The sequence below is a fragment of the Gavia stellata genome, chromosome 11 (assembly GCF_030936135.1).
Source record: "Gavia stellata isolate bGavSte3 chromosome 11, bGavSte3.hap2, whole genome shotgun sequence".
Lineage (NCBI taxonomy): Eukaryota > Metazoa > Chordata > Aves > Gaviiformes > Gaviidae > Gavia > Gavia stellata.
Genome location: NC_082604.1, coordinates 24,173,257 through 24,186,843, shown reverse-complemented (window position 1 = coordinate 24,186,843; position 13,587 = coordinate 24,173,257). Strand labels below are relative to the sequence as shown.

Sequence of the window (13,587 nt, the reverse complement as noted above, 5' to 3'; positions counted from 1 at the left end):
GCAATATAGCTGAATGTGGTGGGTTGACCCTGGCTGGATGCCGGGTGCCCACCAAAGCTGCTCTATCGCTTCTCTTCCTCAGCTGGACAGAGGAGAGAAAATATAATGAAAGGCTCATGGGTTGAGACAAGGATGGGGAGATCACTCACCATTACTGTCACGGGCAAAACAGACTCAACTTGGGGAAATTAGTTTAATTTATTACCAATCAAAATCAGAGTAGGGTAATGAGAAATAAAATCAAATCTTAAAAACACCTTCCCGACACCCCTCCCTTCTTCCCAGGCTCAACTGCACTCCCAATTTTCTCTACCTCCTCCCCCTGAGCGGTGCAGGGGGACAGGGAATGGGGGTTGCGGTCAGTTTATCACACGTTGTTTCTGCCGCTCCTTCCTCCTCAGGGGGAGGACTTCTCACACTCTTTCCCTGCTCCAGGGTGGGGTCCCTCCCATGGGAGACAGTTCTCCATGAACTTCTCCAATGTGGGTCCTTCCCACGGGCTGCAGTTCTTCACAAACTGCTCCAGCATGGGTCCGTTCCACGGGGTGCAGCCCTTCAGGAACAGACTGCTCCAGCGTGGGTCCTCCACGGGGTGCAGTCCTTCAGGAACAGACTGCTCCAGCGTGGGTCCCCCACGGGGTCGCAAGTCCTGCCAGCAAACCTGCTCCAGCGTGGGCTCCTCTCCACGGGTGGGTCCACAGGTCCTGCGTGGAGCCTGCTCCAGTGTGGGCTTTCCATGGGGTCACAGCCTCCTTCGGGCATCCCCATGCTCCGGCGTGGGGTCCTCCATGGGCTGCATGTGGATATCTGCTCCACCGTGGACCTCCATGGGCTGCAGGGGCACAGCCTGCCTCACCATGGTCTTCACCACGGGCTGCAGGGGAATCTCTGCTCCGGCGCCTGGAGCACCTCCTCCCCTCCTTCTTCACTGACCTTGGTGTCTGCAGAGCTGTTTCTCTCACATATTCTCACTCCCCTCTCTGGCTGCTGTTGTAGAGTTGATTTTCCCCTTTCTTAAATATGTTATCCCAGAGGCGCTACCACCGTTGCTGATGGGCTCAGCCTTGGCCAGCGGCGGGTCCGTCTTGGAGCCGGCTGGCATTGGCTCTGTCGGACATGGGGGAGCTTCTAGCAGCTTCTCAGAGAAGCCACCCCTGCTACCAAAACCTTGCCACGCAAACCCAATATGCTGAAATAGCAGGCAAAACTCTTCAAAACTGTATTAAAATGCTGGCTTATAGTATTGTGCAAATTCTAAGGGATCTGTTGAGCTGAATTGTTTCCTCGGGCAGGCCTTGATGGCCATCACAGCGTGGGTTGTCCTCGTGAAGGAACGGGGAATGCAGGCTGGAGAAAGCAGGGCTGGTGAAGAAGTCAGACGGTGGCTGTTCTCCCCCTGAAATTTGTGGATTTGGAAATATTTGCGGAAATGATACAGTATATTTTAAGCAACTTACGAAACATTATTTCAAAGATTAAAACTTGGATGCCGAGTGTGCAAAGAATAGGAGAAGGATTCTGGGAAAGCTGTAAGACTCTTGGGTGGCAGCCAGTACCAGCCTGCCAGTTGTTCCTGTTTATAATTATGCCAGCATTAGCGCTTTCATAAATCTTGGGAGGGAAGGAGCGGAGAGACTATTTCCAGGCTATTAATGCCAGGATAATTAGAAATATCGGCCAGCCTCTCCAATTAGTGCTAATAGAATCCGAAATACCAGCCAGTCTGAGTAATTTGAATACCAGGCGGTCTCTGAGCGAGTCTGGGGCATGTAAAATACCACTTCTAGAAGAAAAATATATACGATACCAGAATTTGTACTGTTGTAAAGTTGAAGATAAGGTAAACGTTTGGCAGTCTTTGCAAAGTTTTAACCCATCGGTTTGACAAATCGGAGTTTCCTTGGTCCATTGCTCTCAGTTCAGGCTTTGTGCTACAGGTGAGATTTTCCGTGACTTTCCTTTTTAGCCAGCCATTGCTCTTCATCTGCTGGTCCACCACGTGCTTAGCGTTTGGTCACTTTATTCTCTTGGAGAAAAAACATAGGGAAATGAGCAAAAACCCCCATTCTTAAGCAGAAAACAAAAAGAGATTAAATGTTTTCAAATAGTTTACAAATAGTAAAATCATTAAAGAGTTAGTGAAAAATTAATATAATGCATCTAAACCTATAAAAGAGAGTTTGCATGGGGGGGGGGAATCTATTCTTAGTAGTCCTGCACTGATAAATAGATATTTCACTAAAACATAGGATTATTAATTAGGTTTTGTATAGTCTGGGTTTTAGATATGATATTGCTGAGCTGGAAAGTATGGTGACCTATTATTTTTGTCCAAAAGGAGTTTTATCATATAACTCTCTATCTAGGGATTTTAGATGTGAAAAAGTTGTCTCATTTACACAAGACTTTTGCTTTAGGATTCATGATTGTCTTCCAATTCCACCCCTTAATTTGCTCGAGCCATAATGTACAGCTGGAGCAGGTGGGAGAAGTTGAAGAAGATTGTGTATAAAGCCAAGTTTTAGAACATGTATAGGATGACACGGTATAAATAAAAGTAAATTATGGCTGTTTGCCAGCGTGCTAAATGTCCCTTCAGCGCCTCCAAATTGTTGTGCTGTGCTGGAGGTCTGCATGATCATTTCTAGCTTGGTAACCACGTTTTGGAGATTTACCACAGTTTATGGAGTTCTTCCTTCTGTGTTGCAATCCGAGTGGGAAGAGGTGGAAATTGATAGGGGCTGGAGAATGGGCCAGTGAAAAATGTACGTCCCACTCGGGCAGTTTTGAAATCTTTAACGATGAAGTGATGTATTGAGCATGGAGGAAGGACGGTGCATGGGAGGACAGACGGAGCTGAAGGTGAGGCAGGACAGGTGAGGCTGTTGGCCGCAGTGAGGGAGGGACACCCGTACAAATAATTTTCCTAATAGTCTGCTTAGGTGTAGAAACATGGTGTCTTCTGTCAAGCTGGTGTATATCAGGTGAAGTAAGTAGTCTTGTCTATGGGCAGGTGTTAATTTTACCAAGATAAAATAAAAATTAAAAATTGTAGAGACAGGTGCCAAAAATAATAAATGGCATGGCAGAGCTTTTGCACCAGAAGAAATTGCGGAGGTGGATATAACTTTATCTCCTGCACCAGTTTGAGCACATGGCTGTGCTTTGGTAGGCTGCTTGTCAGGTGTGTTTTGGGGTGCTTGATAATGTTATTGTCCACTAATTTTGCATTCAGGTTTTGAAATTAAACCTCCTTTAAACTGCTTCAAATCAGGTAGATAGTATTTATGTAGAAGTGAGCAGTCCAGGCCCTTTCTCCTGAAAGATTTCAAAGTGACCACTTCCCACGTGTGGCATAGGGTGAGAGCAGTTATTCTTTGTCATCTTGGGGCCTCTGTCCCACAAAAAGGTTGGCTTTGTTTTTACCCTGGGGCGTACCAAATTGGGTTGGATTGAAAAAGATTTTGGTTTATTTTAAACGTTGCGGGGAGGGAGAGCACTTCTGAATGTCGCTGTCCTCGGCTGGGCTGGTTTGTACTTTGTGTAGCTAAGGAAGGACTTGGGAGCGCCAGAGGTGTCTCGGTACCCTCTCTTGCTGCTGCCCCATCTTGGCTTTGTCAGGGCTTCATCATCGCTCCAGATCACGTTGATGTGAAGCTCCCATAAACCATACTTCTGGCATCCAAGTTCCTTAACAAAGTTGCGTGCTTTCCAACAAATCCTCTTTGCTCATCCCATGCCGCCTGCTCTGAGCAGCGGGCTAGCTACAGAACCTGGCACATTAAATATTCCTCTGTGATGAGTAAATCTATTTTGGCCTCCAGGCCATGGGCTGAGCGGAGGGTTGCAGCCGGGCTTGTCCCTCTGGGGAGGGCTGGCCGTGGGCTGGCCGGCGGGGAGCGAGAGCCCTCTTGTGGGGTGAGCGTTTCCGAAGGAGCGGGGAAGCCTTGCGTGGGATTTGAGGTGCAGAGGGTAGCGCCTGCGAGGAATGTTGGTTGCAGCTTTGTGTTCCGGTGACCGGGTCGATTAAAAGATTAATTTCACCCTTAACTTGCATGATTTCTGGTTAAAATTGCACTTCAAGTAGGGTGATAGAAGCTGTAGAGACATCTCATGAAGATAAGAATCTGAAAAGAGGAGGAATCTGACAGCAGACTGAGTGTGGCGATCTGTATTGTTTTAGCTAGCGTAGCAATGCCGTCAGTGGCTTACACAGCTTTCTTTGCACAGTGCCTGTATGAAAGCGTCTAATTCTAATGTCATTTAACAGCTCTTCTTAGAGTAAGAACCGCATGGTTTTGTTTCATAGCTATCCGATTACAGATTTCTTTCTTTCTAGGGAAAGAGGAACAGTGGTTTCAGAGAATGTTACTTTGGAAGCCAGAAGCATTGCAAGCTGACTAAGCTTTGTCCGGCTTTGGGTTACACCTTCCGATTAGCAGCTCAGAATGACATCGGTACTAGGTGAGTTACCCGAGGTACACGCTTTCTTGAGAAAAAGCGGGAGTTGAAAAGTTTAACTATCAATGACAGTGTAAAGAGGAATTTCAGGGGGGATTTTTGTTCGTTTGGTTTTTCTCTTTATAGTTTTGAGTTAAATATCTGATATTTGCTCTAGTATTAATGCTTTAAGTTGCACCATCCCTGGTAGTGTCATTCACCTCCCAGGGAATCACTGTGTACCTTCAGCATGATGAGATTCCCCTAAGAAGATAGGCTCCTTTTGAGGTGTTAAATGGTGTTTTGTGGACTATTCCTAATACAAAAAGAATACATCTGTTATGTAAAATTCCCACTAGGGTCCTCTATGAACCAAGAAAAACAAGCCAGAGGAAGCTGAGTTACAGATTTTGAAAGGAATCTTGATAATATTTATTTTTCTGGTTTAAAGCAAAGCCCTTCTGTCTTTTTTTCGGCAGTACAGTCCCTTCCTTCTTCCGCAGGGCTGGCTGACGGGGTGGGAAAGAAAGGGGAGAGGGCCAGGACCGAGAGAGGACCGGCACACCCAAGGGTCCTGCAAGATGGGTTTCAGGTTCTGCTTTTCTTTGCACGTGAACAGATGCGCTGAAATGAAGATGATGAGAAATCAGACTTATTGCAATCCTCCGGGAGCTGCTAGGGAGCACTGGGCTGAAACGTGAGCCAGCTGAGGAGCGGAGTGTGCCCAAAGGGACATGGAGCTGAGGGGCTGTGTGCTCCCGCGCTCACGGAAGAGAAGTAGGCCAGGAAGAGTTCAGCTGTGAAGAAGTTAAACATCCAGTGCTCTCGTATACTCCTTTATTGTCCTTCTTAGCTAAACAGGATCTAATCGTTACTACAAGAAGGGCAGGAAAAGAAACACTAGTGGTATATAACAATGTGTTTTACAGAGGGAGATTCCTGTATTGTTCTCTCCTCCAAAACACAAACCTCTTAGCAATATATAGCTTTAAAAAGTTTCTTTATTCGCATTCCTGTGTTTTCCCTCTGATGCACTGGGACTGTTCATGTGTGCACAGAGTCCCTTTTGCCAACTTCTTGGAAGATTACTTCCCTCCTTATTCAAATAATAACTTGATCCGGAGAGAGAGAGGCTTGAGCTGGAGCTGCTGAGTGTGACTGGGAGGCCACTGCCAGTTTTGTGCAAAGTTCCCCATTTTGGCACCTCTTTTCTTTGCCAGATTCCAGATTTTTAAAATATCTTAGGGCACGCTTCAAACCCACCCCATCCCACCCCTTTTTTTTTGTTGTGCGCTCTCTCTCTCTTTTTTTCCTCAGGCTATTGAGGAGGGAGTGAACCAAGAGCTATATTTATGGTCAGCTGCTCTATGTTAATCTGTGAGATAAGCACCAACAGCACATGGCTTATTTTCATAGACAGCGCTCAAACTTATGACATGATAATGTCATCTAACACTTCATGCTATAAGATGGTTTTGGTTGGTTGTAGTGCTTGCAGACTTACCATTTAAGATTATTTTTGTCTTGTTCGGGTGTTAGTTTATAGGTGGATCTTTTTAACTATAAGAATATTTCAACAAATATGTTACTTCTGAGAAAGAAGACTCAGAAAAAGGAGATGTGGCTTTTTGTGTGTATTAAATTCACGTGATGACTTCAAGGAACAAAATACATTTGTAATTTGGAAACAGAGATTTTAAAATTGCAAGGACGTTACCTTCAGTTGAGAGTTCTGATGATGTCCTCCTGAAAATTCACCCAAATCTGTCTGTTTAAAACTTGTTCTCAAATTTTCATTGTACAGAATATATTCTGCCTGCACTTGTAGGAGAACTCTTGTTCGACACAGCTGCCTATTACATTTCAAGGCATTGTGTGCTGGGATTTAGACAAGATGAGAGCATGCATCTCCTTTGCCGCAGATGTTCTCTCTGGTTGCTACCTGAGCTGTGTGGAAGAGCGACTTTATGCTCAGCTTAAAATGCAAGGAAGTTTGGGCGGGGAAAGTCAGAAAGGAGTAGAGGCAGCCTGGAGGGTTGGAAGGTATCTGTGCCTGCACCAGACACGCTCCCACGCGATGCTGAGTATGTATGGTCGTGACTGGATAAATTTTCCCTGCTTTCTTTGGAGGGGGATGTCCAAAACGGCAGGACTAGATTTGCTGGAGCACTCAGCTTTCAGAGCTGTAGCTTAAATAGAAGTGGTATTCTGAGTTTATAAAAAGTGGAAACTGCATCTCAAGGTCAACAGCTAAAAGTTGAAAACTTGGGGCTTTATTTCCTATGGTTTAGTTCCCCTTTGTTAAATGAGATTTTCTTCTACTTCACAGTTAATAGTAAGTTAATATTTTTAGGCAATCAAATATTATTTTTTCCAATATTATTGTGATGAGATCTGTAAAAATGACTGTGAGGACACATATAATCCTGCATTTTTTGCTATTCTTAGTTCTGGCATTGCCTAACTTTGGATGTTCGTCTTTTCCACCTGGGCGCAATTGTCTAGATTTTTTGAAAATGTGAAATATATCTCTAAATACAACGACTTACTATTTTTTGTTAATATTCCTCTCTCTCCTTCTCTGTCCCTGTGCAGTGGGTACAGCCAGGAGGTGGTATGCTACACTGCGGGTAATATTCCTCAGACCCCTTCTGCACCAAGGCTTGTTCGAGCTGGTGTTACATGGATCGCATTGCAGTGGAATAAAGTAGAAGGATGTACACCAGAGGAAGTGATTTCCTACACCCTGGAAATTCAGGAAGAAGATAATGTAAGTGCCATGTTAGTGTAAGTATACTGGGTGACTTAGATTGAGTTTTCATTTATTAAATCACGATCACTGAGAAGATTGTGGATTGCTGCGTTGGGGGGGTCTTTTAGGAGTACCGGGTACTTGGCAGGACGGAGCTGTGTGATTTGTTCCACTCCACGGCTGAATTGTGAATCCTTAGCTAAAAATCTGCACTGTCATCCGTGATTCCTTTGCAGAGCTTGACAGGAGTCCGTAAGGTATAGGGCAGCTTGTCCTTAACCAGTTCAGTTTGCCGTGTCCTTCTCTGAGCTGTGTGGTGTGCTTGCGTTCTGTCATCTGTCACTTCTATTTCTGTAACGTGTTAAACTGTCACAATTGTTTCTGAGGTTATTTTACAGCAAAATTATGTTATTCAGGTCAGTTGCAACATCCTTCTAGAAGGAAAATAATTGTGGCATTATAGCCTAAAAGAAGTAATAATAAAAAAAGCCCCTTTGCTATAATGTGTTCTGGCTACCGACTGTAATACAGAGAGCTCTTCCTCAGACTGTTCAGTTACGGGAATTTGTTTGGTTTTGTTTTTTCTAGGATAGCGTGTTTCACCCAAAGTACACTGGAGAGGAGCAAGCCTGTACTGTGAAGAATCTCAGAAGAAGCACACAGTATAAATTCAGGGTAAAATCTTTTTCCTCTTGCCATTGCCTAGTATTTTCTGTGTTGGGTTTTTTTCCAGGCACTGTAGGGACCCTTTCGTACTACCTCCAAAACGGAGTCATCAAAAACAAATTTACTGTATACTGTGACCTAATAGATTAAACTGTTAGTTGTATTTTAAATTTTATCACAGGAGATGCTCATTGCTCAGCCTTTTTGAAACAAGCATAGTTCTCTGTACCATGTGCTGTCAGGTATGATGTAAAAGTGTGGCTCAGGGTATGAGGTGGTTGTAGTCAGCTGCATTGCTCCCCAAAAACTTGATCCGTGGTCACAAAACCAATCTCACTTCTACACAATGGAGAAAACGCTGTGAGGAGCCCAGCAAGCACAGCTTCCTTCCCCAGCTCAGGGGCCTGTCTTCCCCTGACGTGCAGAAATCGAAGCTTTTCCGTCTCATACATACATGTGCCTGGCTTTGGAGCTGCTTTTTTAGCAAGTGTTGGTATCTCCTGCTCTATGGGTGCTCCTAAATACAGCCCCCCCCCAGGAGAGATGCTCTGAAGTCGTTTTGCAAACACAAAAATCAGTCATTTGCCACGCTGCTACTGAAGCCATCGAGCACAGCACAAGTGCTGGGTGCTGCTATCGAGGAGAAGACGGTGTGGTTTTTACCAGACAGGCTGCGGTGTGGCTGTCCGTCCCTGTGTGTGGGTTGTCCGTCCCTGTGTCCGGGTTGTCCGTCGTAGTGGCTCAGCGAAGCCGGGAGCCGAGCGCGGCTCCACAAGATGGCGTTCGGCCGTGCCGTCCAGAGCGCTCTCATCCCTCCGGAGATGGCGAGAAGCTGTCTGTAAAGCCAACGTCCGCCGTGCTCCCACGTTGCCAAGCAGAAACGGCGTCTGCAAGTGGTTTCATGTCATTCGTAAACAGCCCAGGGAGAGAAGGGTGCCGTAGGTTTGTGTTGGTTCAAGAACATTTGACTGACTATATTCAGGAGCAACAAAAAAAATAAAACTTTACCCAAAGACTCATTTAAACCCTTAAAAACAACTTTGCATATATTCCTTTGGGACAGAAGACCTTGTGAAGTTGCATGAAGAGCTACCCAAAGAATCGGAAAGTTGTTGCGGTGTTGCTCAGAGATGATGCCTTTTAGTTTAGCTTTGTAAAAGCTGCAGTGGCTGTCTGAGGGGGGAAAAATGATGCTTAGTGCTTCTCTGCAGCCCTGCTTTCAACTCAAACATGAATTTTACAAAACTGGGTTGATATCAGAGCAAACTTGTAGCCTTGTGTCACTGGCTACAAGCAAAACTCTGACCTGACTCAGCACTGAGACGTTCCCTCGTTGCATGCGGACCAGCATTAATTAGCTACAGAATTTGGGCAAGGATCCCCAAAACTATAAACCAAAACAAACAAAACCAAACACAGACACCCCAGGATCACAGCAGCGTTTTAAAACTTGCGCTGGAGCTCTCTGGCAAGTTCTAGGCTTGTCTTTGAACCTGGGCAAAATATGGTTCTTTGGGGAGCCCCCTTAAATAAAGAATTAAGGGGGAAATTTAATTCATGGCAGACAACGTGTGCTTACAGAGGGCACGTCCTGCTAACCTTTTTGATGAAAGAAAGGTTGGTTAATCAAAGTGACAACGGTAGTGTAATACACCGTTGCAAGGGCATTTGTTTGGTACCGAGTGAGTATTTGGCACAGAAGGGCAGATGATACCAAACACAACAAGGTGCAGAGATTTCATTCTCTGACGTGTTTGACATGTCAGCATAGAAGGGAATCACCAATGGCTGTTACTAGCAAGGTTCCACAAAAAGCAGTGCTGTGTATACTACTACTTCATAATTTTATCAGTGACCTGGAAACCAATTTTTATTTTTATTCCTAGTAAGAGGATGGGGGACTCTAGGTTGGGGAAGCTGTGGCTCTGAATAAGCGTTGAAGATCTTTCTTGAACAACTGGTTTAGTATGAATTTTCAGTTCCTGCTGGGCTAGTACAGTCTTTAGCTGTATACATAGGGGAAATGTATAAATGTTGCATTACATTTGTAGCTCACACCGATTCCCTAGAGCTGTTACTGGGAGATTTGTCTAGCTCACGTACCTGGTGTTCATGGCAAGATGTCTTAAATGGGAGAATCGTCAGAGAAGAACCAAGAAATGATACACAGGAGTTGTTTGTGGCTTTAGTGACTTGTTTAAAGTGAGCATATGGGCTAGAGAACCTCAATTACTTTTTTGGCCTTAAAAATTGCAAATTGTTTTCCTCAGACGCCTGTGTTGGGAGAGAGGATAGAAATGACTGCTCCTGAGATTAACAAAGCTTCCCAAGTGGAAAAGTTCCTGCTAGCTTATATTTACCATTAGCAATTATAATACATATTTCATTACTCACTTCGTTGGCAGCAGATCTCTGTCCCAGAGACTAGCATGAGCTAATACAGCTCTCAGCAGCCACAAAACATTGGACCATTTGGGGTTTCTTGTACAATCCTGATCTGCTCAGCTCATGGCCAGGTCCTCGTCTCTTCTCTTACCTTAGCAGCCTTCTCCCTGAAGTCAGCAGAAGGTGTTCTTGAGTAGAGACGAAGGATTTGGCTGAGAAAGTTTTCTTCGGGTGCATCCTGCTCGTTTCAGTGGCTGTAGATTACATGTTTCTTGTTTGTGTGTCATTCTACTTAAGCTTTTAATTGTGTGATTACCGATACTCTGAAATAATTTGTTTTAAATAGCAGTTTGCGATGCCTCCAAAACAAAAATAGCGTAGTTATTGTCATCGTTTTCATCTTTTATGAGTAAATAACTGCGAGTTGCCACGTGACTTTTTTGAAAGGGGAAAACAGCAGTGCTCTTACCTCAAACACGTCATGATTCATTGCTAGTGGAGGGAGGGGAAAAATCAATGTGGTTTGTAAAGAAACAACGTGACAATTTAATATTTGTTATTAGAACCCCACACACTTTGGGATGTAACATACTTCCCAGTTCAATGATACTTGTGCAATTACTAAAAGAAGTCCCATGCAGAACTGTCAGAAAAGCAGTTACAGTAAACAGTAGTAAACTCGTTGTTGTTTTGTTTCAGCTGTTTGCTTCAAATGTGGAAGGAAAGAGTTCTCCCAGCGAAGTGTTGGTCTGTACAACAAGCCCAGACAGGCCAGGACCTCCAACCAGACCCGTTATTAAGGGGCCAATAACATCTCATGGCTTCAGTGTGAAGTGGGGTAAGCCAGTTCAGTTTGTCATAGTAGAGCCTTCTTGGGTCATCATAAATTCGCATAAAATTATGTAAATATGTGTTAGAACTTAAATTTTTCATGCTGCTTCTCGGTCCAAAGTTGAACATGTTTGCAGAGCTTGACAACTGAATTTTTTTAATATTTTAAAAGATGCGTGGAGGCTTTTATGGTTTCAGAATCAAAAATGTTGCTTGTTTTTATTGACTAACTTGCGCTCAAGTGCATCTTCAGGCTTTTCACCTTCCATTTCATGTCCCATTGCAGCATCATTCCAACTGCTTCCTTTATCGATGGGGCAAGCCTCCATGCTGCATCTCTTTCAATGCTTTTTCCATACATTTTGTTTGTAGCATCATTATCTAGCCACCTTATTCTGACTCATGCTGAAAACTGACGTCTGCTACCCACTTCTGCTATAAATTCCTTGGTGTAGTTAGGGTGGGGGAGTTTGTGGAGGAGAAGGAGCAGAATCAGAAAGAAGTTCTGTACTCTTTTTGTTACATTTCACTCCTAATCTTGATTTACTAACGACTTGCCTTATTTTTTCAGATCCGCCACAGGATAATGGTGGTTCAGAAATCCTAAAGTATCTATTGGAGATATCTCAAGGAAGTCCAGAAGGTAAACTTGAAACAAGTTTTCTCCATTTCAGTCCATTATGGCTACGGTAAAGAAGTATTGAGCCTTTGGGCTATTATTGTTATTATTATTAATGCACTAATGCTGCAGATACGATTGAAACTGTGTTACATACTTGCAGGGTTCCTGGGAGAGTTTGGGTTGGGGAGTTTTTGTTGGTTTTTTGAAGTATGCTCTTTTTCTCAAAGTCTGGTGGAATTTTAGGTTGTAGGGCTGAACCTACTGTTTGAGTTGGTATTTTTAATATATTTTAGAAATACTTATATTTGTATATAAATTTGTATATGTGACTGTGTTTATGTATGTCTTTAACCGGGAATGATATTCATAATAATATTAATGCTAATGACTTCCCTGAGGTATACAATTTGTGGAAGACCACATTAAGGATTCTCTTTCCTCCTAGACACTAGTTAAACTTCTTCCATTATACTTCTCTAGACACTAGTTAAACTTCTTCCATTATACTTCTCTAAACTTGGATATATCTCATTTTTTAGCAAATCAATGGGAAGTGGCGTATAGTGGATCAGCTACAGAATATACCTGTACTCACTTGAAACCAGGCACTTTGTATAAACTGCGGGCATGCTGTATCAGCACTGGCGGACACAGTCAGGTAAGTATTATTTAACAATAAGGACTCTTGGGTTTATATTTTTCAGAGATTTATCTTCTATTTTTGGTAAAAGACTTCTGCTTTAAAAAGAAGGTGAATATTTTTCCTGTAGCCCAGTAAAGCTACACTGATTGCAGTTAATCTTACGTTGCAAGTTGCTGAATTTTAGAAGACTTCTACATGTACCTGATGGGGGTTTTTTCAGGCAAATTGCAGTTTAGTGAGATTGGGTTTCCTCAAAACCAATCTGTAGGTGTTTATACTTCCGCTAGAAAAGACCTTTGTCTTTATCTCATCTGGCCACTTGCTGGAGAAAGACCACAGACTGTCATGTACATGAGCCTGTACTGACCAAAGCTGGTGAGTGAAGACGCAGTAGGGGTAGTTTGTTGTAACAATTAATTACCTTTCGTTACCTTTCATGCGGCTGAATTCTTCTTTAAGTTTTTAGGTTCCATTTTCCAGGCATTGATTCCTGTCATTCCCTTCTTTGATTTAAAATCATTTCAGTACCTACACTTTCATTCCTCCTGCTTTGAGCTTTGTTTTTTTCTTGTGATTGAGTACTTTAAGCCTTGATATTGTTTTAAAAACAAGGAAAATTAAAATAAAGAACCCCACAACATTAGCCATTGCAGTTTCCTGCGCTACAGTTTTGAGTATGTAATGAAAGAATTCTATTAATTGCATTTGTGAGTAACAGGCTTGATAGTATCTCCTGTCCTGTATGGGTTAGATAAATTTCTATTAAGTGGTTGTTGTAGAGAACAATTTCTTGTGCCGCTTTCTAATCGTGCCTCACTTTGTAGGCGGTAATCGTACCGGAGAGCTAACTTCAGCTCCTATTCTCTTCCAGTGTTCTGAAAGTTTACCTGTCCGTACGCTAAGTGTTGCACCAGGTCACTGCCGGCCACCAAGAGTTTTGGGGAAGCCGAAGCACAAAGAAGTACAGCTACAATGGGGTAAGCTGTTGAAGCATCTCACTGTTGAATAGCTTTGATCTTGATGGTTAGTTGCTGAACTTGCCTTAGCTTTTATTTCTGTTGCTAGACCTTGTGAAAAGTTGCAGTGTATTGTGTTTACTGGGAAGTACAAAGCAAAGTCCCATGAAGTCTCTGAGAGTCAGAAGTATAACTTGTCATCAACCGCTGTGGCTCTGTATTGGGTTTCTGAACTCGGCTGTCCTCCAGCTGTCTGTCCTTCAGGGCTGATACTGTGCTCCCATTTTTGTTT

At 43.5% G+C, this 13,587-nt stretch overlaps 1 protein-coding gene across 1 annotated transcript in view; it reads left to right on the top strand.

The window, feature by feature from the left end:
* FNDC3B (fibronectin type III domain containing 3B) overlaps positions 1-13,587 on the top strand; it is a 170,445-nt gene that overhangs the window by 108,779 nt on the left and 48,079 nt on the right. Inside the window, exons 11-17 of the mRNA XM_059822504.1 lie at positions 4,340-4,464; positions 7,036-7,210; positions 7,781-7,867; positions 10,943-11,081; positions 11,646-11,717; positions 12,236-12,354; positions 13,211-13,316. Of these exons, the coding sequence (XP_059678487.1) occupies positions 4,340-4,464; positions 7,036-7,210; positions 7,781-7,867; positions 10,943-11,081; positions 11,646-11,717; positions 12,236-12,354; positions 13,211-13,316 (823 nt within the window). The remainder of the gene's footprint in view (positions 1-4,339; positions 4,465-7,035; positions 7,211-7,780; positions 7,868-10,942; positions 11,082-11,645; positions 11,718-12,235; positions 12,355-13,210; positions 13,317-13,587) is intronic.